This window comes from Bicyclus anynana, chromosome 15 (genome assembly GCF_947172395.1).
Source record: "Bicyclus anynana chromosome 15, ilBicAnyn1.1, whole genome shotgun sequence".
In the NCBI taxonomy this organism is placed as follows: domain Eukaryota; kingdom Metazoa; phylum Arthropoda; class Insecta; order Lepidoptera; family Nymphalidae; genus Bicyclus; species Bicyclus anynana.
Window position 1 is genome coordinate 9,649,389 of NC_069097.1, and position 27,613 is coordinate 9,677,001.

Below are 27,613 nucleotides of genomic sequence, written 5' to 3' on the forward strand. Positions count from 1 at the left end.
GCAAACAAATTAGGTAGATATAAAATTATCTCATGTCAATTAATAGGCCATTCACTCCGGATAGATGCACTTTCTTTATAGATCCTTTTATTGTTTTAACTTAATAGTTATTATTAATATCTAGAATTAGGTTTATTATAAGTTTGTTTTACTAGTATAGTTTGTACATGTCATGCAGTTTTCATATAACTTTTTTATAATTAGGTCTTAGGGAAATATGAAAAAAAAAACAAATCTCAATAGCACAACAAATAAAGGGCTGGTGTCAATTGAGACAAGTACTTAAGGATTGATACCGTTTACGACGACATTTTTTCCTACGAGCATTAATAAGAAAAATCCTCGTTAATAATTATTTCGTTAATAAATATAGCGAAGTACAATTTAAATGATCATAGGAATTTAAAACACAAAGATAATTAGTTTTAAACAGTTTATTGAAAAGAGTTTTATTAAATTAAGTAACAGTATTATTAATTTAAGTAAATACAAAATGAGTTTTATTGAAAATTAAAAAATAATTTAGTCCTTAGCATCAGCAATTCCACCGCCGGTTATAGCAAACGTAGCTTCGCTTTCAGGCAGGTCTGGTGAATCGTATATTTTTGCGATTCTGTTTTCCCCCCGGCCTTTTCTGAGGTATAGCCTGGTGGTAGAAGCGTGGGCCAGAATGTTCCCACCGATGGGCTTCTTCGGATCAGCTTGAAATGACAATGTGGCACCAGGATCGGCGGTCATTTGATTCGTTATGAACACCGCCACGTTATATTCCTCTGATATCTATAAAAAAAAATATTTTATAGTTTAAGACTAAATAAATTAAATAGTCTTATCATGACACTGACATGACAGTGTAAATTAAACGTTTATTTTGGTTTATTCATTTCCTTCTCAAAAATAGTAGTCAGAAAATTGTAATCAGTGATGTCTGGAGGCCTTGAAATATTAGACATTAATAAGACTTGGTTATTTGATAAAATAAAATACTCGAACGAATCCAGTAAACTATGTAGGCATTATAACTTAAGTCAGCTACAGACGACCAAGTAATCTCATGTGCATGACATCATGCCGATCACGACCAACACACGTTCAGTTTTATCGGCTGTCAAGCCGTTAGCGCTGCAGGCATGTGAGTTACTTGATCCTCAGTGTCTGACATTATAAGAAGACTACAATCGGTTATAGTATCAATTGTTGATTTACGGATCATAATGTATCTCAAGTTCGAAAGACTATGGGTCAATACTTTTTTTTAGGAATTAAAACAAGTATTGTTGTAGTAGTTTAGTAGCAGAAGTTGCCACCAGCATCATAGTTATTTCTGCTGCCAAACAGCATTGCTGTGTTTCGGTCATACAAGATTTAACATCTATACGTCTCAGGTTGAACGCAGAGTATAGGAGTTTTGAAGATATGTTCTTTACTTGCGATGCTAAGCTTTCCACTTACCTACACTAATAGTGTATAGTAAGCCTTACTATTAGTTAGGCTTACTATACACTATTAGTAAGGCACACTATACTAACTAAATCAGTTCAACTGTGTGTTGCGTAAAAGAGGTCAATAAAACGAATCGCTAATTAAGACACCATTTCAGCTTTGACCCCATACGGCATTATTTAAAATGATAAAAAGACTACAGAGTTTAAAGCCCAACGGTTATCTTATCTCGTAGCAGCGGAGCATTCGATGTCGATACAACATCCCTAGTGGACCCGGATGCTGTTTATCTATTTATCCAGTGAACTTGCAATTTGGAGCGGGGTTGCTTCTATCAACGGCAATGACAAATATGTACTAGCTATTTAAGACCCAGCAAACTTTGTTTTTCCACATGAATTTCTTACCATACCAAAATACTAAAAGTCGCAATTAAATAATGTAAAAAAAAAAACATACATACAGCCGAACGTAGAACCTCCTCCTTTTTGGAAGTCGGTTAAAAAATAGTTTGATTTCTTTGCGCGATTGTTCGATCACCATGATACAACGATTTTTATTCACACAATCTTACACTCACGCATGAATACGAGTATGTATAGTTTGGATAAGCCGTGATAGCCCAGTGGATATGACCTCTTTCTTCGAATCCGGAGGGCGTGGATTTCACCTTGATCTTTTTTGTTGTGTGCATTTAAAAAAATAAATATCACGTGTCTCAAACGGTGAAGGAAAAATATCGTGAGGAACCATACCAGAGAATTTTCTTAATTATCTGCGTGTGTAATGTCTGCCAATCCACATTGGGTCAGCGTGGTGGATTATTGGCCTAACCCCTCTCATTCTGAGAGCTCAGCAGTGAGCCGTATATGGGTTGATAATGGTGATGATGATAGTTTGGACGGCTTACGTATGCGTATTTTACCATTGAATCTGCATATGAACAGAATTTCATGTGTCTCGTCAAATCGGATAAGCCCATTTGGAGATTAGACCGAACAACAAAAATTCTAAAAATATACAAGTATAAAGTTAAATTTGCAACGCAGTAAGCATCTTTTTTTCTTGTTAGTATAAATACATGGAAATGTACTAAAAGAAGTCGATACTCGCATCTACTTATAAGATTTAGGTGCGATGAACAAGTTACATCCTAGGATTCCTTTTTAGATGGGAAACTAGTCGACCTCAATGCAAGTCCAAGGCCCATTACTCAGATTAAATTCCTTTAATGCCTATTGAGGCAAGCTGATTAGATTTCTATTTAGATTGACACAATTTACCTACTTATGTACATATACTTACGTAATTATGCGTTTTCTTTAGGTAATTTTCCCATAATTATTATTGCGTGTGATAGTGAAAATATTTGCTCCGAAAAACTTTCAATATCAACGATTTTTATTTTTTAAATAATACGCGAATAAAACGCCGAAGTCATGTAGTAATATGTAGGTTAGAATGGAAAATTTTGGCTATTCTAAGAGGTACTAATACTTCTAACATGGGTTTTTCGAGCACTATATCTTCTCAAAAATGTAATAGGCCTATTATTAAACAATTTTTTATTTTTCTATGTTTAGTTTAGTAGATAACTATTAATTTAAACAATATCATTATTTCCTTGAGAAACCCAGTCTCGGGTTATTTTATATAATCTCGGGCCCAAATTATACGAATGATACAGAGCTGAAAATTAGCCATAAATTAGAACAATTAGGGAGAACTCATAAGGTAAATTTTCATAGAAATCTATATTTGCCTAATCAGTTAAATTACTTGTTACAGGTGAGCAATATTTGTATCCTTTTGACATAAAATTCAATGCATAATCTGTGTCTATCTAACAGACGACAGTTTTTAAAGATTTGACACATAATCAAAATATGAGAATATTGATATTTGAAAATGACATCTCATTCATTGATTGACTTTGACATTTTTGCAAATACGGACTGTGTTTGCAAAGACAACTGACATTCAGTCAAATACACATCAAAGAGGATATTATAAATCACTAAGCATTTGCAAAGCTGAATCGGTGTGAAAATAATGAAATCAGCTTATTTTCCCTGTTGGCGAATATTCTTTCTTCTAAGATTCAAATGGAGTAATCTAGTAAAAAATACAAGATTTTCAGCATATTTTTCATTTATGTACCGTTTTTAGTAGTTTAGAATAGTTCATTTATGTTTTTACCTTTTGCAGACGTGAAAGAACTTGCGCTAGCTTCTGTTGACGGTCGGCTAACTCGCCACGCCCGGAGTAGTCAACTCTGAATAACGCCATCACCGAGTCTATGATGAGCAACTTGAATACGCCGGCCTCTTCATGAAACTTCGCAGCCACAAAGTCCAAAAGCTCCGCCTGAATAAATATTATGTATTTTGAATATTTTTTATTCATCGCCTAATTAACACTTGATTACAATCTAATTTGATGTAGGTAAAATTCTTAATAGGTGTTAAAAAGTTTATTGAAAAGGTCAGTCTGGTCTGGTCTGGTCTGAAATGAATAGTTCATCATCATCATCATCATCATCATCATCATCATCATCATTAACAACTCATATTCGGCTCACTGTTGAGTGCGAGTTTCCTTTTACTCAACCACGCTGGCTCAATACGATACGGCAGATTTCACACACGTAGAGAATTAAGAAAAATCTCTGGTATGCAGGTCTCCTCACGATGATTTTCCTTCACCGTTTGAGACAAGTGATATTTAATTTCTTAAAATGCACATAACTGAAATGTTGGGAGGTGTATACCCCGGACCGGATTCAAACCTACACCCTTAAATCGAAGGCTGAGGTTATATCCACTGGACTATCACGGCTTACGGAAGGGAATAGTTGCCGGTGTAAAAAATCTATCTATAATGACGTCAATAGAAATGATATTGATATCAATGCTATGTATAGCACGCTCGTGTAAAATATATATTTACATCTTATGTTAAGCATGCCAATGCACTATAACCAATCGCTAACGCAGACAACGATCAAATGATATCATTATCCAGACATAAACATTAGTAAATCAACAACAAATTGATTCATCACTGTGTCATACTCGTATACTTAAATTAAGTACTTACGTATTTTTTTCAAACTTATCATCTTGCGACTTATAGATCCCAAATTCCTCGGTGCCAGAAGATGAATGACTTTAAATTATGGGTCTTTTAAGAAAGGTCACTCAGTGGGTGTTGAAGCAATCTATATGCTCGGAGTATCTCTGCCTTATCGGTTATCGAAACAGAAATGAGAAGATCCGTGAAAGAAGCAAAGTCACCGACATGGTTTAAAAGTTATATCAAATCAATACACAACCTTTGATGAAGATAACAAAATTAATTTAAACAAACTAGCTACCTAGACTTATCCTAGTCATAAGTATGCAGTTACTAACCTGATGTTCAGAAGTATATGCCCTTGCATACAACACGTTGTCAAGGACGCCGGTCTGCTCCAAATTGAATCTGTCAGCAATTAGCCGCAATCTGTCTGGCCGACTGTTATCCAATTTAAGGAAGTTCCATTGAATAAATCCTAGATATGTTGCTTTTGCTCCAAGATCGGTCAATTGAAATGGATAATGAGATGAATTTTGCTAATGATTGGTAGATTCTATTATGCTAGTTCTTACGGCGCGGATTCAATAAGATTATTTAGTTTAATTTAAGATTTATTTTAACTTTATCTACTTATTTATATTATATCTGCTTAAATATCTACTATGTATTTAGAGAACCACTGGATTATTAGTTAATGCAGTGCATTTTGGGGAGATCCGTAGCTTTCGTTTTGGACGCCCCAATCAGAAATTACACTCAATTTGATATTTCAAATTCAAATAACTTTAAATAAATAAAAAAACAAATATTTTATTTTTTATTACTAATACATTAATTTATCAATTTAGATACTATAACCTAATGTATTTTTCTAAAGTATAATTATATTGTGCCCATAATTCAGTTGTAGGCTCTTAGCCTATGAAATCATATAGCGCACATCTATTGAATAAGTACAAAAAGCAATGATTTGGTAATTCACCATCTATACAATTAATACAGTACGGTGGATCCCCCTATATACCAACCAAATAATCTAATACTCAAGTACCAACTTCAGTATCAGATTCACCTATATTTATTACTAGCGGACTTCATCCGCGTGAAACTCAATGCAAACTTTAAACCCATTTATATTTTCGCATGTTTTAGATATAACAAATAAATAGTCCACTAATCATTTTACCAATCTATACCTAACTTAAAACACGAAAGATTTATATTAAAAAAACTTTTTAACATTTTAGGGGCACAAAATTTTGAATGAAAAATGAAATTTTATATATTTTTTTGTAAACACGCATACCAATTTTCACAAATTTAACTTGAAAAATGAAAGACTTTCCATAACAACTTTCAACCCCTGTTTCACCCCCTTTCGATTTAATTTTCCCGATATATAATCTTCTTCGTAATATGGTCTCAAATTGTGTCGAGTTTCATTTGAGTTCATTCAGTAGTTTCAGCGTGATGCCCGGTCAACAAAAATACTTACAGACAAACAAGTTCAGTTGTTCAGTTAAATCGTCGGTGTGTAGAACTGTACAGTTTTTTCTGATGTATTGTACCTATAATTAAAACTGCGCAGTGAAAACTGAAGGTCTGTAGCCTGCTTAACAACTTAAGTACTATAATATTTTCACTAACCCCTAAAATCACTTGCTCCTTTTCTTACAATTACCTACTTTCCGAAAAGGAAACTATTTTTTTTATTCCTCTGATTATAATTATGTATACTTAATTCTCTCTTCTGTTTTTCATGTTGTTATTAGTGATAGGTAGCTATAAATATAATCAATCAGCCATTTATCTAATTCCTACTGAAATAGAAAAACTGCTAAAAATCGCATGATTAAATAAATTGACCTAATGTGTTTTTACCTACAACATGCTAGTTCACGATAGTGTTAAAACTTCAATATTCTAAAATCTTATCTGCTAATTAGGACTAACATTGCTTTATAATTACTGATGCATGTATTATGTATCTACCTAATTTATTCAAACATACTTTAACTACTTTAACATTATAAACGTGAAAATGAGTTTGTTTGTTTGCTACGCTTTAAGGTTAATAAAATCACCAAACGGTTTTTAACATTTTTAAATATCAATGCTACGTTATCAGCGAGTGCTACATGCTTAATTTTATCCCCGTAGAATCGTAATCATAAGAGTATGCGAACTAGAATGATAACTTCTAAGTAACTACTTAGCTAACATTTTCTAATGATAAATTAGAGAATGTTAATCCCAAGCAAATAATATTTGCTTAAGACGTGCACATTTGGATCTTCTAAATTATTTTAAAAATCGCACTTGCCTCTGCTCGTATGCCCCACGGCCCCCACATCGCTACGCTACTGATGCTACAAAAAGCAGTTTATGCTAGCCACTTACCATCCAATAGCAATAAGCTCATGTTCTTGCGGCGTAAACGCAAGAACATCCGATAAAACTGATCGTGTGCTGGTCGCAATGTACATGACATCATGCAGATCGCGACCAGCACACGATCAGTTTTATCAGACGTTCTGCCGTTAGTGCTGCAGGCACGTGGACCTAGTACCTCGTACACTATTATATATTCAGTGATAGTACCTACTAACAACACAACGCGTGCAAGTTATTGCGTTTTATTAAAACAGTTCTATAAATATATTTTTGGCGACGTATGTACACTAAATGCGTAGAAATAAAACATTAAGTTTCAAAGGATACAATGTATGTTCAGTGTCGAGGAACATGACCTTTCCTCCGCCGTAGCCAGACGAGTTAGGTATTTGTGTAGTCACGCACAGTGTGTGCGACATCTGAGTCTTGCCTGTCCGAAACTCTCCAAACACTTCGGTTATCGCCATTGACTCTATACCGCCGCCTAGTAGTTTACTGCGAAATGTTCTCCATTTTAAAGATTTCGTATTTCAATAGCTATTTCTTATTTAGTGGCCCTTGACTACGATCTCACTTGATGTTAAGTGGCGATGCAGTCTAAGATTTCAATCTTACTTGGAAGAGGTACATATACACCATACATACATACATATAGGTATCTACGAGTATATACATATATTACATACATTTGCAACCCACACATCTGTTAATTTTTAACCGACTTCCAACAAGGAGGAGGTTCTACGTTCGGCTGTATGTATGTTTTTTTTTATTCTTAGTTTCTTTTCTGTTATTTTTACCTTGGTTTTAATTTTTCTTTAATTTGTTAAATTAATAATAATTAAAATAAATAAGCATGTTGTAACTACCTATGAGTAGATTTACAATATTATACATCATTTATTTTAGCTCTTGATTATACATTATGTATTTGTATTTAATTGTAATAATTAATCTGTTAGTGTCCTAATAAAAAAAATGAAAAATAAATCTGTTGGTTTCTACGAGACATCGTAGTATTTCGGTACGTCTATGTTGGTTGGGTGGCAACTAGTCATGGCCGATACCTACCACCAATCTGTTTTGAGCCAATTAGAAAATAAAAGATCCTAAATTAACCCAAGCTGGGTATTGCCTCAGCACCTCTCTATTGAGAAGCACCGCCAATTATCATATCTAACTATCGTCACAGAAAACATAAATAAGTACAAGTACATCGTGCATGACAGTACTATCATGCCGATCGCGACCAACACACGATCAATTTTATCGGCTGTCAAGGCATGTGACCATACTTGATCGTCAGTGGCTGACATTACAGTTACATAGCTCAATGAGTCGCAAAGCTGAAGTGGTAATGGGCGGAAGATAACGGATGCTGGTGTGTCGAGGAGCTGCAATAGTGACCACGTACCGGATTATACATACCTATTTAGAGGTGGGGCGAGGATATCAAGCGGAATTTTGATTGTTAAAATAAGCCATAATAGAATAGAGGCCGAACTATATGCAGACGTCATGGGTTTGACTAACGCTTGGTAGACTTGTCGTATAAACGCCAAACTTCTAGTCCGCATGCTGAACAACGTAGATATCATAACCCTGCACTAATGTTTTTGTACAGAAGACGCAGACGAGAATTTAGACGTACCTTTAATATAGTCCCTACTTGAATATTCATATTGTATGATTTTATATGTATTATTCTTAACGAAAAAATAAAAGACTCACTCAAATTCCGTGCTTCCTGTACTAATTTTAAATACATGCTTACGACGTTCGCTTACTTCTAAAGCAGTTAAAAAACCGGAAGTGTTAATTTTTAAACATGCTTCTTTAATTTTTTCAACTTTTGTTTCAGAAAATCCTTTTATGTTGCACAGTTTTTTCTTTGTAGACATTTGAATGCCCTTGATTGTACAAATTCCAGCACCTTTTAATTTTTTTATATCAGCGACATTTATACCATGCTTTTGTAAAATATCAACGTCTTGGAAAAAACTTTCCTCCTCTTCATTATCCGAAATGTTATCATCTAACGCTTGTTCTAACATAACTATATTTATTTAATCAAATTAATAATGTTATTTTAAACCCAAAAGAAAATAAATACCAAAAGTGAAGCCGTTATTGTATTCCTTCAAATTGCCGCCAAAAAAAATATTACTTGTTACTTTTAACTTTTTAATTTTTAAGTAATGAAAACGAAGGCAAATATTTTTTTTTTATACTGGAACCTTTTTAAATAGTAATAGACGGCTGAATTAATCCGATAAATTCACGAAAATTTTAGTAAGGAACATTAAAAATAAGAATCATTTTCAGACGATCTCTATGGAATAATTCGTTGGAAGGCTTAGACGATTTATGTTGGAAGCTTAGACCATTAAAAATTGTGTTATTAATTGTCTAAGGTTGGAAGCGATCAAAAATTTATCTGTGAGTTTATGGTCATAGAGAAGAATGACTTGACATTGACATTTGTGACGTGCTTATTACTCTAGAGTTTTTTTTAGTCTATGAATTCAATTTCTGCGATGCGATGAAAAGGCTTGATGCGGCGCATATTGAAGAATTTTTAATTATTCCTTTTAATACTTCAAGAATTTACCGTCTAAATCATCCCAGTTAAGGTAAGGGCGTAAGTTAACCCTGCAAAAGTTATGAAAAGTGATTATTTATTATGTTCATATATATTTTTCCTATATCACAGCCATGTTGAAGTAGTGTTGATTTTATAAGTTTTCGTCGGTTTACTAGAAAGTTAAAGTTTATTGAAGTTCACAAGTACGTGTGACCAGACACGAGTTTAGTTTGTGTTGTGTTAATAAAGTTTAAAAGTCCTTACAAAATGAAAAGTGATCTAAAGTGCTGCCGATTCAGGCGTCGAGGCGTCATCTTCAAGGTAAGGGTGGATGTGTTCAATAAACATCTCAACGTAGTTCCTGTAACTAAACTGTTTGATTTATATCAAGCGTAGCCAAGTTTCAAGTTCACTAGGTCAAAAGATTTAAGAGCCTCGCTCTTGTAACAAAAACAGGTCATTGTTATCCTTAAAGTTTCACACAGGTAGTAGCTGAATTACGTATTTTTAGTCATATAAACATATGTAATAAAGTTTTATTAATATTAACAATTACTATTGTTTTGTGTATTTCAAGTATTTATACATCTTGTTTCATCAGCTTTTTTGTTATAACAAATAATAACAAGCTTTTGGGAAGAAAAACACAAAGCTCACTGTGTATAGCATAGAGAATTTGCTGTCTGTTTACAGAAATGGACTCTGAAGACTCTCGAGATGCTACGGGAGATGCTCAATCAACTTCAAGCAGTAGTAGTTCCAGTTCAAGAAGTAGGCGAAGTTCGTCTTCAGATAGTTCAAAGAAAGAGCCTAAAACCCCACCCCGTTCCCCTCAGTCACCAAGATTTAATGGACCCAAATCTCCCTCACCAGATAGTCGTTCCCAAATATCTGAAAGGTCTGCTAACACTGGTAAACCCCCTCGGTCGCCTGATAACTTGAGTGAAGCACACTCTGACATAAATTCTCCAGAAAATTCTATGCCTGCCTCACCTGCAGGCCCTAAATCACCTGATGGTCCAAAATCACCTAGTGATATTGGCTCGAATATTGGTTCACCAGAAAACCCTGATCAGTATTTATCTGCTCCACACTCTGTTGCAGAAGGCCCTAAAACTCCACAGTCGCGTGGCAGTTCTATTAAATCCCCACCAGCCTCTCCATCAAATAGGTCCCGACCAATTACACCAGACTCTGCATCTCAAGTCACATCACCTAGGAACCGTGAACCAAGGTCTCCAAGCGGTAGCCCATCGCCTGATAGAGGATCTTATCAGTCCTCACCACCTAGGTCACCAATCAAAAAAAATGATTGGAGTCCTAAAGAAAAATGGCGAAGGCATACAAAAGCTGAACAGAAAATGGTCTCAATGCCTCGAAATAGAAGTAGATCTGAATCAAGCCAGTCAAGTAGAAGTTCTACATACAATAAAAGGCCAAGCAATAAAGATACAGCAACTGAAGCTATTTCTGATGGTAAATAACTTTCTTTTACTTACCTCTACATAAAAATTTTTACTAATATTAAGAGCTAAAAACTTTGGAGGGCGTAGGTTTGACTCTGGTGTGGGGATGCACCTCTAACTTTTCAGTTTGCATTGCATTGCAAGAAATGTCTCAAATGGGGAAGGAAAAACTTTGTGAAATGTATGTGAAGATAGATACAAAATATTATGTGTGAAGTCAATCCACATTGGGCCAGCGTAGTGGACTATAAGCCTAACCCCACATTCTGAGAGGAGACTCGTGCTTAACTAGTGACCTGAACGTGGGTTGTCAATGATAAAGTGGAAAAGGATGTTTGTTTGTTTAAATGTGCTAATTTCTGGAACTATAAGTCACAGGCCTAGTCTTTAAAAAGATGGAAAAATTCTGTGTACAATTGAATTTCTACTGATATTCTAAAAAGTTTTTATGTTTTAGGGGAAATGGAATCTGATCAAGAAGATAGCAAGTTGCGAAGCAAGTCATTGTCTAGGGATAAGCAGGACAAGGACCTTAACATTAGCCATGAAGATTTATCTGATGTTTCTGATGATTCAGATGGACCAGACAATACAGATAAACAGACAAAGGTTAGTATGCTTCAAATATAAGATAGTAGAGTTAAAAAAAAACTAAGAATATAATTGATCTACTGAACCAATTTTGAAAATTCTTTTACTATTTATTAAAAAGCTATATTATTTGTGTATATTTTATCCCTGTATTCCCACAGAAACAGCTAATACTATGTAAAAATAATTGTAAGTATTATCTTCATCATCATCTTCATACAGCCGATGGATGTCCACTAAAGGACATAGGCCTTTTGTAGGGACTTCCAAACATCACAATCCTGAACTACCTGCACTGGGACCAATGTCCATTGGATCATTGAACTATTTGCCCCGCTTATTTCCACTTCAGCTTTGCAACTAGTTGGTGACTTTGGTTCTTCTGTGGATCTCCTCGTTTCTGATTTGATCATGCAGATACTTCGAGCATAGCTCATTCCATTGCTCGCTGTGTGACTAGAGCCTGTTTATAGTATAGTTAGTATATTTGATTAATCATGATTCTTTATTTCAGAGTAAACCAAAACCACAATCACCAGACAAGAAAAATGATGTCATTAACGGGAATGATGCTACAAGTGCACTTTCATCACCAAAGTCAGAAATTGAAAATGATACTCCAAAATTAGATAAAGTATGTAACATTTAAAAATCCATATTAATGTTTTTGCCAAGTTTTAGTAATTCGTTATCTTCGCAGGGCCTGCAGGCTATTCACTATATTTGATGTTTGCTAGTTGATATATATGTAATTGAGATTCTATATAAAAATGTCATCTGGTGCAAATGTCATTACACAGTTTAGGTAAATGACATTTTGTCAATTGATATTTGATGTTTATTTTAATAGGTTGACAATAAAGTCCAAAATAGTGAAAAGGCTTCTTCTTATAACAGAGGAGAAGTGATTTTTGTTGTGTGAGACCTACTTTTCCAGCAGTTAATTTCTATGCTATTTATTTCTATGCTACTTGTGACTTAACCTGACTTTGCACTTACATTTTACTAAAAAATATGTGAAGTGAAATGCTGGACTTTGTATCTTCATTTACCTGCTCAGTTTTTGACTTTACTTACCACCATTAAATTAAATTAAATCATGACATTATTTGGTGTTTCAAAAACGCTTGTATTAAGCCTAATTGAAATAAATAAATTTTGATTATTTTTTGTTGTCACCATTTAATTTTTTTATATCTCTTTTCTGGAAATCCAATGAAAAAAATAGTCTGTCCTCTACATATAATAAATACTACAAAAATCAACCACATAGGTCCATTATCATCATTGAATCAGTTTTACATGAAGTAATCGATTTTTGATAATTAAAAATGTAAGATTAAGACCTGAATGTAAGACCATTAGCTAAGTTGATCTTTTAGTTTTTTGGAATTTCCATTGACATGAGAATAAAAAAAATAGTTGATATTATATTTTATGTATCTGCCAACTGATAAAACAAATATCAATGCTGATTATAATATAATACATTTATTATTAACAGGTGCCTCAAGAAAAAACAAGTAACATAGAAGATGGCGAGGAACAGTTGGACTTTGAAGCAGAAGAAGGTGAATGTATCGAACCTGCTAAAACCAAAGACCAGACAAATGGAGATGTCGAGCCACAGGGTGTAAAAGGTACGATCTAATGTTATATCAATTTAAAATAAACTATTTTTCGTGCTCATTGTTATAGTTTGCACCAAACTTATAGTCCGCTCTGATGTTGTAACTTGCCCAAGTGTACAGTTATAATAGTTCTACTGAGATATATTTGGATACTATTCAAGCATAAATGCATGCAGCAAGCATTGTGTTCAGAGCAAACAAGAAGTTTAATGTTTTTTTATTCTTTACGAGTTAGCCCTTGACTACAATCTCACCTGATGGTAAGTGATGGTACAATCAAAGATGGAAGCGGGTTAACTTGCTAGGAGTTGGATGAAAATCCACACCCCTTTCGGTTTCTACACAACATCTTGCCTGAACGCTAATCGCTTGGTGGCACGTCTTTGTCGGAAGGGTGAACCAGAGCTGGACCATTTAAGAAAACCTCAATCGGCCCAGCTGGGGATTGAGCCCAGGACCTCCATCTTGTAAATCTACTGCATCACAGAGGCCGTCAAAAATTGAGATTTAAGCCCATGCAGCAGGTGGCAGATATGTGTTTGTCATATTTAGAGATTAAATGAGGATTTAGGATTTATACTCCAACAAACTATAACAATTCTATATTTAAAGAAAAATTTGAATACATAATAAGTACAGTTTTATGTAAGGAATGGACCAAATCCTAACTAATATTAAAAATGTGAAAATGAGTTTATTTGTTACACTTTCATGCATAAATCACCAAAGCTGTTTTGAAATTCTTAATGGAAACCATTTAGCAGAGATCACATTAACAGTGTAAATAATAAAAAATTAAACTTTAAATGAAATTTAGCAGAGGATGTGAAAGCTGCTCGTCGTTCCCGAGGCTCATCACTGGAGGAAGGGGAAGTCTCGGATGAGGCAGAGCGGAGACCAGAAGAGAGCGAGCCCAGACCTGTGTGCAGGTTCTTCTCCAGAGGAGCTTGCACTTGGGGCAATAGTTGCAGGTAAAAGACTATTGGACGCCTACGACTTCGTCCGCGTTAGCCCTTAAACCTCCTTAATCGGGTGCTGTTGCAAAATCTGTTCTTAGCAGGCATCTACTATCTATGAACTAAATTTTTGTATCTCAAATGGTTTCGAGTTTTCGTGATGATAAACCTTTCGCTTTTATATACTTATTGCAAGGTTACTATTTAAATTTTTATTATAAATAAACATTAGGCTAGTTGACACTTTTAAAATGGTCTGAAATAGTTCATTATCGTTCTATCAGACAAAAAAATTTTTTTCATATTTTTTTGAGATGTGATTACATGAAAATTTTAGTTTTTAAATTATGTTTTTTGACAAAACGCCTGTCGGCCATGATAGTCTCTATTTCAACTGTTTCATGACGTCACTACAATAAATCCCATACAAACGGAGCGTTAGTTAACAATTAATTCGACGTTTAGTACATCAAGGGTGTTAGTGACGTCACAAAATGCGACAGCGTTTTTGACGTTTGGAAAATTTGGAAAAATACGTGTTATTTAAATAAAAGTTTCAAAAGAAATCCTTAACTTTTATTAATTGATTTCGATATATGTATTTCAGATCCTTATTCCATGTACTACACGAAATTAATATTGTATTAAATTTGATATGAGTCAAGTACCCTATTGTTAATAGGTTTCTCCACCCGGGTGTGACGGACAAAGGCAACTACAACATGTTCGACGTGGTGCGCGGCGTGCCGCCTGCCGGTGCCTTCCCCGCGCCGCGAGACGCCGCGCCGCCCGAGTCAGCCTGGGAGCGCGGCCTGCGAACAGCTAAAGAGGTTTCTGTCTGTCTTATATCTTGGATATTGGATAGAAACAGGCGTTACTTTGCGGAAGTTCATGACTTTGCAATTGCACATTCATGAACTTCCTCCATCAATTCATCCATCTCCTGAGGATGCTCAGGTTTCGGGGTGAAACGTGTGAAGAGAGTATTTTGTCGGACCTGGGTGACGTTGTCGCATGGGTTTGTTGGTTTTTGGCGGAGGATAGCAAAATAAATAAATCATTATATTATATATTGTCTTATATCCGTTGTGGTCAACGCCTTGTATCTGTGACTCCGACTTGATGGTTGATGGCCCTGCGTATCTTCATGTATAAAAATGCTTATGTTTCTAATAAAAGAAAATAAATTAAAAAACATTTTTTTTAAATTACATAGAGTAAGCTTTAGTTAGTACTATAGCGCACTTAACCGATAAAGTACTAACTAAAGTTCCATGCATTCAGTAATTCCGTGGTAAACTATACAGGGTGCTCATTATTTCCCATAAATTCAAGGTGTTGATGAGTCCACTTATAGGAGCCAAACTGTATAACTATTTAAAAAAAATGTTTTCATACAAAGTAATTCAAATAAATCCGACTATCCATGTAACACAAAAAGAATTTTTTTTTATTCTATTATTATTTTATTAAGTTAAGATGATGACGACAGTACTAGACAACATTTTTGATGATCTCTCTTGTGCAGTAATTTTCTTGATTACTTCAGGACAGGCCTGATATAAACCCTTGCACGTTCTGATAGTGGTATGGATGCAGCCTGTATCTGACTTTGACGATTACGACGACATAGTTGCAACTGGCACGCCGCACTTCCCTAATTTTAGCTACTTCGTGATTTTTATCAATGAATATGTTATGGGAAATACTCCCGAGCACCCTGTATATAAAATGTATTGTTAAGTTACCCTGAGATTGAACCTAATAATATCATTTGGTAGCTGGAAGCGCACTGAGATCCAATCGACGCGAAAGTACGTTGGGCTGCGACCAAACCGACCGACCTCTCAGCTGTGGCGTTAACAATATCTTTCATCATTACCTACAAATGTATATTAATAAGTAAAGAACTGAATCTGTTTCAGTTGATGATTGATTGATTGATTGACAGATGCTGAGAATAGCGAACAAGCGCAAAGAGCAAGACATGGACTTCGAGGAGAAGAAGCTTCACCTGTCGGTGGGCGGCGTGGTGCACGACCCGGACGCGGAGCTGGCGTACGCGGCCGCCGCCGTGGGCGCGTCGCCGCCGCACGACGTGCCCGCCGCGCACCGCGACCCCGACATGTACAGGTCAGACCGCACTCAGTCTAAGACGACTGTCTCATTAGTGCGTCGCGTTGTGTCGTCGCAGCATCGCAACTGCGTCGTTTTCAATATATTTTAAACAAGCTCACGCCTCGCAGTTTCACCCGCATAATTTCCGTTCCCGTGAATCAAATATCTACTATGACGCTCGCAAATAACTTGGCTTTATAGTGGTAAAAGTATTTTCAAAATTGGTTTAGAAGATCCAGAGATTACCCCCCTATAACATGTGAGTATATATGATTTATGCCATATTAAAGCGTTGCGTCGTCGCACGCGATGTTTCAACGTATCCATTATTGAGACCACAGAACAGACAGCGCTAAAAGCTAACGATTTTAGCAATAGAAGTAGCAAGGGGGCGTGGCCTGCTTACACTCGGGTGTGCGGAACATCGCAAGCATGTCCGCGCATGTACTAGCAGTCTTATTTTGTTCTGTGACAAACGGAATAAATAATATTCAACTCTAATAAGGGTAACATATTTCTTTTTTCACGAAATATTAAACAGCCATTTAGGTCACGCCACCGGGTACACTGGTTGCAATACAAAGAATTGTCACTTTATAAATCTAGTTACCTCTTATATCTGTGGTTGAGACCGATTGGGTGCGTGCGTTGCCACAACGTAGGTGTTGCATACAATGCGTTGATCCGTGGTGACGACAAAACGCCACGCACTAATGAAGCGTCTCCCTATAAGTGAACGAGCTCAAAGATTTCGTTAAATAAAGGGATGGTAATTACTATAGTTTTGGTGTGAATATAACCATGGTTTTTAATAAAAAACTGGAAGGCGAAACTAGTAAACAAAACTTGCTCGTCTTAGACTAGAACAACTAGTCTATTGCATGCATTATATTTGGTTGCGTGAAATCGTATAATATACAAACAAACTTGTATTACAGACCTGGACCGTATGGTGGTGTGATGTACCGCGGCGGGCGGTTCCCGCGTCCGCCCATAGACGAGCGCGAGCGGTTCTTCGAGCGGGAGCGGGTTTACGAGCGGGAGCGGGCGTACGAGCGGCCGCCATACTACGACGAGCACATGCCCGCGCCGGAAGATGTACCCTACCATAAGGTATACATAGCTATAATGTTGTTAGGGTTCCATACCAGGGGCGTAGCCATATTCGCTGTATCAATAATACGGGCCCCCTGACTACAGGGGCCCCATAAGTACATGCCAAAGCAAAAATTTGTAAAATGTAATCCACAATCACACTCAAGTGCTTCTCGAAAACAAAAAATGTAAAAAACTGCCTATAGAGCTTTCACTTTAAAAATGACAAAAGTAAAAAAAAAACGTCTAAAACTTGGAAACATCCTATTTATATTCATATATTCATATTTATTTTTTTCTGTGAGAAATCTTTACCTTTTATTTAGGCCCCCAACTGATTTTGATACAGGGCCTTGGAGGAGTCCAAGGCACGTTACGCCACTGTTCCGTACTCTTAATATTGACTATGGTGGAACTTCTAATGATAGTGACCAACGTCTTAACGTGCTATAGCTTTGCAAGTTCGTTCGTAACAATACCGATAGACCGCGCGGGCCGGGGGGCGTGTAGCGATGATTGAAAAACCCACGACTGATGCACGTCACTTCCCCGCAGGCACGATTTCACACCCGCACAGTATTTTCCCCCCGTCGCCCGCATATCATGGGAGTGTCATCAAACTTGCCAATATAGGACTTTTTTGTTACAGAGACGCGTACGATCATCACGCGAAGTTATAGTCCAACGCGCCGAGGTGGAAAGACGTGAAGCGCGCGAAGGTCGTGAGGTCCGAGAGACCCGCGTCAGGGAGGGTCGCGAGGGTCGCGAGGGTCGTGAGGGCCGTGAGGGTCGCGAGGGTCGTGAGGGTCGCGGGGACGAGTGGGCTGACCCTTGGATGCGAGCCGAGCCCGCCGCCCGCCGAAGGAAACCGCATTCATCGGAGGATTCGTACTCGTCTTCTAGGTATTTGATACTTTTGTATGTAGTGATAATAGCTAGACAGATTGAATGAGTAGCTTATAAGGTGTTGCATATTTTGTTACTTGAGACAATTTTAGGTTCTTACTACAAGCATGAAAAGCCTCAATGGTTTGACTGTAAGGGTCATGGGGTCGATTTGTTGTATACAGTCTTTCCGGCTAATTGGAGGGGAAATATTGGTCATATCATAAAATATATATGGCTAATATTCTTTAAAAAGAACGATTGACGTATTATTTGACGAATACGGTAATTGAATATGTCTTACGTCACAAAATGTGTCTACACATTTTATATTGATATTAAAATTTGTCTGAAAAACATGATTTGTGTTAACTTTTTGCATATGTGTAAATCATTTGTTTAGCAATACAATAATTTTTCTATATTTAAAAAAACTAAACAAAACTTTAATATGTTTTTGATTCTTTTTCATGTTTCAAATTTATGTTCAAAATTGTTATCCTAAACTTATGTTTAGGTTTATTGTGACCATGCAAATATAATAATTTACGTTCAGGCAGGTTTTATTTGAATCAATTATTGATTTTTAAATATGTAGCAATTTAGAACAAGTGAATGTAAAGCGCTTTCGAGCACCTTATATACTTAATTTGTATTTTGTAATATAAATTGATTATACATCACAACCATGACAGTTTATCATTTGATTTATGTGATTGTTAATTTGGTTTTTTATATTATTAAGTAGATAGCCAATTTCAGAGAAAACAGTTGATTTAAAGTAGTAAAAAATCGTTGAATGTTTTATAAACATATATGTATATGTGTATGATTATTGACAAAACAACAGACAGACCAAATTATTTTAAGTTTTGAAAAAAGTTTATTAATTGAAAATATTTCCTTCTGCTTCTCCCCTCCCGGCTGGGTTATGCTTTCATAACTATTGTCGTGGTGTTTTTGGTTCTCACGGGTCCCATCTCTTCATTAACACTCTGCATGCGTTCTCACTATGGTTTGCTGCTGGTTCTGAATGTGTGCGTGTGTGACGTCACGGCCGCCGTGTTCGTGTGACGGCGTCTGCGTGTGTGACGTCACGGCCGCCCCGTGGTCGTGTGTGACCACGTGTATGCGTGTGTGACGTCACGGCCGCCGTGGTCGTATGTGACGGCGTATCGCGTGTATGCGTGTGTGACGTCACGGCCGCCATGGTCGTGTATGACGCCGTATCGCGTGAATGCGTGTGTGTCGTCACGGCCGCCGTGGTCGTGGTGACGGCGTATCGCGTATATGCGTATGTGACGTCACGGCCGTCGTGGTCGTGTGTGACCACGTGGATGCGTGTGTGACGTCACGGCCGCCGTGGTCATGTGTGACGGCGTATCGCGTATATGCGTGTGTGACGTCACGGCTGCCGTGGTCGTGTGTGACGTCACGGCTGCCGTGGTCGTGTGTGACGTCACGGCTGCCGTGGTCGTGTGTGACGTCACGGCTGCCGTGGTCGTGTGTGACGGCGTATGGCGTGTATGCGTGTGTGACGTCACGGTCGCCACGGCTGTGTGTGATGTCGTATCACGTATATGCGTGTGTGACGTCACGGCCGCCGTGGTCGTGCGTGTCGGCGTACCGCGTGCGTGAGTGTGTGTGTGTGTGTGTGTGTGTGTTTGCCTCCCTATCCCATCGGCTTCTTTTTGAGCCCACAGCTCTTCAAATTCCAGTTCGCGTAGTACAGGCAGCCCCGGCGCGCGCCGCAAGCGACGGGCTTCGTCCTCGCGTCAGAGGTAAGCATCAATGGCGGATTTGTTTGCGCATGGCTGTGATGCTTCCTGTTGATTTTAATAGTTTCTATGTTTTCAATGTTAGCTAGCATTATTATTGGTAATGCACTTCGATTTATTCTTACTATTTAATCGTACAACTAAACACTGATTAATTATATTTGGTATAAATGTGGCGTGCATTGATTTTCCGTTGAATGGAACAATTGACATAAAAATAGTAAATGGAAAGAACATTTTCATCTACAGAGTGCACGCCATTAATTATACGATGTTACTAATTGTATTAATACATGTTTTTTTTTGTGATTTATAACCCATTACATAACATTTATAACATGATCAGTAGAGGCCTTATAACATTGGTTAGACGTGCAGTGGAGTTTAACCAATATTTGCTAAAGTTTATATCATTGTTTAAAAACTCTTATATTAGTTTAGGAAATTAATTACTGAATGGCTGTTCATCCAACAGTGACCTCCTGAATGATGAAGTATTCCAAGAAATTCTTGGCTTGATGCCATGAATGATATACAAAATTTTTTAACTCTTTAAAAAAAATTAATAATTGCACTTCCTTCATAGTTAAGTATATAAATGTCACAGGTTATCGCCATCGGTGATCGTGCGTGAGCGTCGGTTGGCGACCGCTCGCGCCACCGCCATGAACCCGCCCGCGCCGCGCAGACGTGCTCCCTCGCCGGCTGCTGCGAGGCAACTGAGCGCTAACCCACCTCCGCCCACACAACATCGGCATAAGGTGTGCAGCTACCCGCATTCTAGCAGACGCCGCACGGTTTCACTCGCGTGGTTCCTGTTCCCGTAGGAATACGGAGATAAAATATAGCCAATAGCACTCTGGGATATTGTAGCTTCCCATCAGTAAAAAAAAATTCAAATCGGTTCAATAGTTTCAGAGCCTATTCAATATAAATAAACAAATCTTTCCTGTGTATAATATAAGAATAGTCAATTTGCGAAACAAGCAAAAAGTTGTTAAGTGAAAACCATTGCTTTTGATAATGTGATAATGTTTAACTCTGTAATAATTGGTATCGGATGTTAATAATCATTATAAAACTTAACCCAACTATTTCTTATATTACCTAGGATGAACTGGATCCATACGGACGCAGCAAAGATTCCAGTCGCAATAGAAATAGGAAAAAATACTCACGGTCATCGTCATCTGGTTCAGGTACCAATATCTATAAAATTATTCATGGTTTAAGAAATCTTCATCAGATTATGACATGTCCAGTTGTTTGATGAACATTAAATTTTCTTCGTATCTTTTTCGAAAATATAACTTTGACTGGAGGAGTGCTATTGATCGGAGTTGTTATCTGCTCCGTGTGTGATGTCATTCGTCATTGTCATGTCATGTGATTTCGTCCGTCCTTAGATCCGTCCTTAATCCGGCCCTGTCGTAAAATCAGTTCTTAAAGGGCATCTACTAACTACTCCCACTCTACCTCTACCTCCCTGTCAAATTAAATTTTTCTAAGTTTTCGAGATTTCATGATGCTTTACGAGTATTTATATTTAGATAGTAGGATTGATAATGATATGACGTGACATAATAGCCCAGTGGATATGAACTCTGTCTCCGATTCCGCAGGGGTGTGGGTTTGAATCCGGTTCGGAGCATGCACCTCCAACTTTTCAGTTGTGTGCAATTTAAGAAATTAAACACGTGTCTCAAACATCGTGAGGAAACCTGCATACCAGAGAATTTTCTTAATTCTCTGCGTGTGTGAAGTCTGCCAATCCGCATTGGGCCAGCGTGGTGGACTATTGGCCTAACCCCTGAGAGGCGACTCGAGCTCAGCAGTGAGCTGAATATGTGTTGATAATGATAATTGATAATGACATTTGTTGTTATATTATGTGAGTGAATCTTTTGACAGAGTCGTCGACAACGTCGAGCGAATCGGAGAGCGAGTCGCGTTCGTCGTCATCGTCGGGCAGCTCAGGGGCGCGCCGCGCTCGCCACGCGCGCCTGCTCAACGCTGCCGCGCGCCCACGGTGAGTGACCATGACGGTTGACCACATCTTTGACAATTATAATAATTACTAGCGGAAGCCCACGACGTCGTCCGCGTGGAATTAGTTTTTCACAACTCCCTCGGGGAATTAGTTTTTCACAAATCCCTTGGGGAATTAGTTTTTTACAAATCCCTCGGGGAATTAGTTTTTCACAAATCCCTTGGGGAATTAGTTTTTCACAAATCCCTCGGGGAATTAGTTTTTCACAAATCCCTCGGGGAGTTAGTTTTTCACAAATCCCTCGGGGAGTTAGTTTTTCACAAATCCCTCGGGAACCATGGGATTTTTCTGGGATAAAAAGTAGCCTATGTATTAATCCATGCTATAATATATCTCAATACCAAATTTCAGCTAATTCGGTTCAGTAGTCGAGGCGTGAAAGACTAACAAACATTCATATCATCAAAATCATCAGTTTTCGCAAATCACGAGAAATTATTTTTTTGGGACAAAAAGTAGCCCACGTGTTAATCTAGGCTATAATATATCCAGCTGGCAGCTCAGCTCACTATACCAGACTATCTTAAACGCCTGCAAAGAAAAAGTATCTTGTAGCTGGATATGTAATAGTCCAGTTGGAACAAGAATAAAGTCTCTAGTGGGGATACCCATCACAGTTTAAAATCCAACCTAAAACCCATCTGCTCAATTATTTTTGGCTGATTGCACCGATGGTAATCCAATGCTAACCATAAGACTTCTTGAACCTTCTTATGAGACCCATATAGTTAGCGACCAAGTAGCGATCTATAGGCCTTGACTAACCCACAATCGCAGTCCGAGTTTCAAGCAAACAGGTCTATAAAACCAAGCTGACCCTGATAATGATAGTATTTTTTAATATTTTTTAGGATAAATCCTAAATCAAATGCCGGCCTAGCAGCTGCAGTGTCGACGGCGACTAGCAAAAAAGAAACGTCGATTGAGAAAGGTATTTAGGTTTTTTAATGTAACAAATGTGTTTTTTTTTTTTAATTTTTTTTTTTTTATTCTTTACAAGTCAGCCCTTGACTACAATCACACCTGCTGGTAAGTGATGATGCAGTCTAAGATGGAAGCGGGCTAACTTGTTAGGAGGAGGATGAAAATCCACACCCCTTTCGGTTTCTACACGACATCGTACCGGAACGCTAAATCGCTTGGCGTTACGTCTTTGTCGGTAGGGTGGTAACTAGCCACGGCCGAAGCCTCCCACCAGCCAGACCTGGACCAATTAAGAAAACCTCACTCGACCCAGCTGGGGATCGAACCCAGGACCTCCGTCTTGTAAATCCACTGCGCATACCACTGCGCCACGGAGGCCGTCAAAATATTTTATATTATGTTAATTTTTTTGTCTGGTCTAACAAGAGCTTTTACACTACACTTTAAAATTTTGAGAATGCTTATTTAATTAATTTAATTTACTAAATATCTAGAAAATTTAAGATAATTTGCCTGCACCGTTGGATTAAAGTACATATTTATTAAACTTTACTATTTTTCTATGTAACTAGATTTTAAATAATTAAAATCATAAACCATTAAATTAATATTATCAAACGAACTTCAACATTCGTAAAACTACACTTCATGAAAGCCTTTGTTCTATCAGCAGGCAATCGCTTGGGCTCTAAGAAATATTTTTTTGGAGTTTATTGGAGTTTACTCCTTAAGAATCGATTTTTTATATATAAGGCGCCCGGTATGAGAAAAATCCGAGGGGTAAAACCAACTGAACTAACGAAAAAGTGTCACGTTTTTGGTGCGCACCTTTAGTGCGCAACTTTCTAATTTAGCTGTGAGTGTATTGAGACGTACATAGGGTATGCTGTATAGGCGACTATACCTATATACTATATGTTATTGGGCTTGTTTGTTTAATGATTATATCATTGTAAGAGTAAAATATATAATGTGAAGTATATTATAAAGTCTATTAGTTATTTTACAATTCTATACATTTAGTCTTCTTTAACATAAGTATTACTAAAGCCCTACTCGATGTGCACTGTTTACCAACAAAAAAAAGTGTGTATGTTAAAAAAAACAAAAAGTTAGCTCGAAGCACGTCTCAATACTCGCGCCTTATAAGTGAAAGGTGCGCAACCGAAGTGAAGCAGGCCGCGGCGTGCGCACCCGCCTACAGCGTGCACATGGGTGCGATGTGCAAGTTGTTGGCGGCACAGCGCACGGTGAAAGGTGCGCAGAATAGGTTGCGCACAAAAAACGTAACGCATGTCATTTCATAACTTATTGGAGTTTACTCCTTAACAATCGATTTTTCATTTATACCCCTTGGTACGTTTTTTGTGCGCAACCTATTCTGCGCACCTTTCACCGTACGTAGCCGCCATAGCGTGCACATGCCTAGCGCGTCCGCACGCACGTGCACGCTGTTGGCGGGCGCGCACGCAGCGCTGCACCTCGGTTGCGCACCTTTCACTTTTCAGGCGTTGCTATTGAAAAGAGTAAACTCCATTCGTGCGTCGGAGCTGACACACTTTTTTTTTATATTAAAATGTTGTTTGTAAAAAGAAATGAATTTGTTCATCAGAAGTGATAAGCAAGAAGCGGTCGGCGACGTCGCCAGTGGGCGGGGCGGCGCCGGCCAAGAAGTCGGTCTCGCGGCGAGAGGAGCTGCTGAAGCAGTTGAAGGCGGTCGAGGATGCCATCGCCAGGAAGAGATCCAAGATTTAATAGAGGTACCTTTCCTCTTTACCCATTTTTTTCTTATTATGTATGTACTTGTTATTATGTTTGACGGCCTCCGTGGCGCAGTGGTATGCGCGGTGGGTTTACAGAACGGAGGTCCTGGGTTCGATACCCAGCTGGGCAGATTGAGATTTTCTTAATTGGTCCAGGTCTGGCTGCCATAGCCGAAGCCTCCACCAGCCAGACCTGCCCAATTAAGAAAACCTGAATCGACCCAGCCGAGGATCAAACCCAAGACCTCCGTCCAGTAAATCCATCGCGCATACCACTGCGTCATTGAAAAAACAAGTATATGCGTCTCTGAAACTCGGAGCTCGGCTAATTATGGTAATCGGTGTATTTTTTTTTATTTTGACTTCGTTATCAACTTATATTCGGCTCTCTGCGGAGCTCGAGTTTCCTCTCAGAACGAGAGCGGTTAGACCAATAGTCCACCACGCTGGCCCAATGCGGATTGGCAGACTTCACACACGCAGAGAATTAGGAAATTTTCTGGCGTGCAGGTTGTCTCATCTACGTTTTCCTTCACCGTTAGAGACACGTGATATTTAATTTCTAAAAATGCACACAACTGAAAAGTTGGAGGTGCATGCCCCGGACCGTATTCGAACCCACACCCTCCGGAATCTGAGGTAGAGGTCATATCCACTGGGCTATCACGCCTTATTTTGACTTACATATTTTTATTTTATAATTCGAATTTTCGTTTCGTTTCAGACCTGTGGAGCATTGGCGATAGACATATTAGTAACAGTATCGAAATTAATGTACATGACTTTGATAATATAATCCAATAGTCAACAATATGTTAATATGGATGCGTTACAGGATTCTGTAATCCAAAACTGCACAACACAGCGTTTAAACACAGCAGAGTACCTAATTTGAGACAGCAATGCTGTCTAAGTCTTTGGCGTGCACTTCATAGATGCATAAACACAATGCATACCCTGAGATTCATTACCTATAGCTGTATACGAGGAGAAAGAGGAATGGCCACTGGCTCATACAATATCGGCCCAGGGAACCCAGGTATACCCCCGTATAAAAGTATATGGGGATGATAATATGAGGTATAAATATACTACAGCCTTTCTTGATGAGTACTGTTTACCAACAAAGAAATTACAAATAAGGGTAGAAAACGCAAGTCATTTCATAACTTATTTATTTTGAATTATGTATTATGTATGGTTTGTATATAAAATACTAATAAACTATATCTAATCAAACTTATTTTCATTAATTTAAGAACAAGTTAATTATAATTATTATTAGGTGTGAAATGACTAGTGATTTATACCCACATTTTTAATTTGTTTGTTGGTGAACTATACTCATCAAGAAAGGCTGTAGTATAGTTAATTAATTTCCTTAATAAAAGTATGTTTTTTTTTCAATATATATTTTTTATAACTATGTTGATATGGGCCAAAGCGGCGAAGTAACATTTGAAGTTGTATAATTTTTTTTCTGTTACCACCAAGCTTAACAAACAATCAAACCAATCATAAGTCTTCTAAAAATATCTTAAAACTCAGGCTGTATGGCCAACGATCTTGGCTTGTCCCTGTTGGACAAATTAAAGATGAATTAAAAATGACATAAAACGTTGTAGCAAACTTTTTTTGATAAAGTAATGATTTAATTATTAAAGTAGAATTTTCAAGATTTATTTGGATATAAGTAAACTTTCGGGTGGTTAGGGTAGGCCTGGGCCGGGGATGACCATTCCCCTTTTCAATCTTGTACAATTATTACATATAGAGCCTACCCATGTTAAAAAGCTTATGCACGCCACTGGCTATAAGTGAGTTGGTTTTATCTCTGCTCAGTTTTGATCTGCCACTTTTGAATCGCGTATAATTAATATGCACCTTTTGTCTGTTTGTAAGAATAAAAAAAAAATTAAAAGTTTGATTTTTTCTTTTTGTCTGCAAAATTCATTAATTTCAATAAGCTTACTTTACAAGCACTTTTGAAAAGTCAGGTCAAGTTATTGATTAAATGTTGATTATAATTAGTTGACAATTTAAAATTAAAGTTACGAGGGATAAGAGCCCACAACAAAATCAGCCCGGTATTTTTTCTTCTTTATCTATTCTTTTATTTCAAACAAAAAAGTTAAAGATTAGTCCTTACCACCCCCTACAAGAATATTGTCTGTTTACATAATTATCTCTTTCGCCCTATCGCGCCGAAATATTATTATATTGCTGCAATTGCTCGAAGAAGCTTCCTACCCCTTCTAGAGATTCAAAACAAATAAAAAAAAATGTAGCACAATCGTTTTCTCTATCTTGTCTATTATCTTGTGTATTGTATCTATATTACAGCCAACCAACAAACATTAGGAATGAAGGTAGAAAATGCATGTCATTTCATAACTTATTTATTTTAAATTATGTATTGTTTTTTTCTAAAATGTTATTCAAAATATATTAACTATATCTAATTGTTCTTATTAATCGAATTTATTTTCATTACTTTAAGAACAAGTAAATTATAATTATTATGTGTGACTATTTATACCCTTATTTTTATTTTGTTTGTTGGTAAACAGGAAGGAAGGAAGGAACATCAAGGAAGGCTGTAGTAATACAATACACAAGATAATAGATAACATAGAGAAATAGATAGTGCTACAATAATTTTTTCACTCCATATATTATCTGTAATAATTCCCTCCCCCTGGCGTGCAGGATGTGTATGGGGATGATGACTGGGTTTGAATATATTGATTTTTATGAGACATTCGGCTAAATAAGGTCAATATTAACTTAATTAATATGTGAAAAACAAAGATTGTCTGGATGCTTGCAAAATAAGTAAGTTTATAAAATTTCAAAA

At 37.3% G+C, this 27,613-nt stretch overlaps 2 protein-coding genes across 6 annotated transcripts; one reads left to right on the forward strand and one right to left on the reverse strand.

Annotated features, from left to right (window-relative positions):
• Window positions 1-425: 425 nt before the first annotated feature.
• On the reverse strand, window positions 426-9,065 carry LOC112043128 (meiotic recombination protein DMC1/LIM15 homolog). The gene is made up of 5 exons (XM_024078408.2): window positions 8,647-9,065; window positions 7,243-7,410; window positions 4,857-4,959; window positions 3,643-3,810; window positions 426-780 (listed from the first exon to the last, which is right to left on the reverse strand). The coding sequence occupies exons 1-5, from the start codon at window positions 8,967-8,969 to the stop codon at window positions 523-525; spliced, it is 1,020 nt and encodes a 339-aa protein (XP_023934176.1). The 5' UTR covers window positions 8,970-9,065; the 3' UTR covers window positions 426-522.
• Window positions 9,066-9,401: 336 nt separating this feature from the next.
• LOC112043136 (zinc finger CCCH domain-containing protein 18) lies at window positions 9,402-26,683 on the forward strand. 5 transcript variants are annotated; one of them, XM_024078418.2, is made up of 17 exons: window positions 9,402-9,548; window positions 10,193-10,975; window positions 11,423-11,574; window positions 12,071-12,190; window positions 13,061-13,196; window positions 14,005-14,158; window positions 14,826-14,973; window positions 16,095-16,276; window positions 17,200-17,374; window positions 18,006-18,259; window positions 19,945-20,022; window positions 20,627-20,780; window positions 21,131-21,218; window positions 21,931-22,048; window positions 22,921-23,000; window positions 24,606-24,753; window positions 25,481-26,683. In XM_024078418.2, exons 2-16 carry the CDS (start codon window positions 10,195-10,197, stop codon window positions 24,746-24,748), a joined length of 2,763 nt encoding a protein of 920 aa, XP_023934186.2. In that variant the 5' UTR covers window positions 9,402-9,548; window positions 10,193-10,194; the 3' UTR covers window positions 24,749-24,753; window positions 25,481-26,683. The 5 variants fall into 5 exon arrangements, with proteins under 5 accessions (XP_023934186.2, XP_023934191.2, XP_023934189.2 ...); XM_024078423.2 differs by having other exon boundaries at window positions 19,960-20,022; XM_024078421.2 differs by having other exon boundaries at window positions 14,008-14,158.
• The last annotated feature ends 930 nt before the right edge of the window (window positions 26,684-27,613 follow it).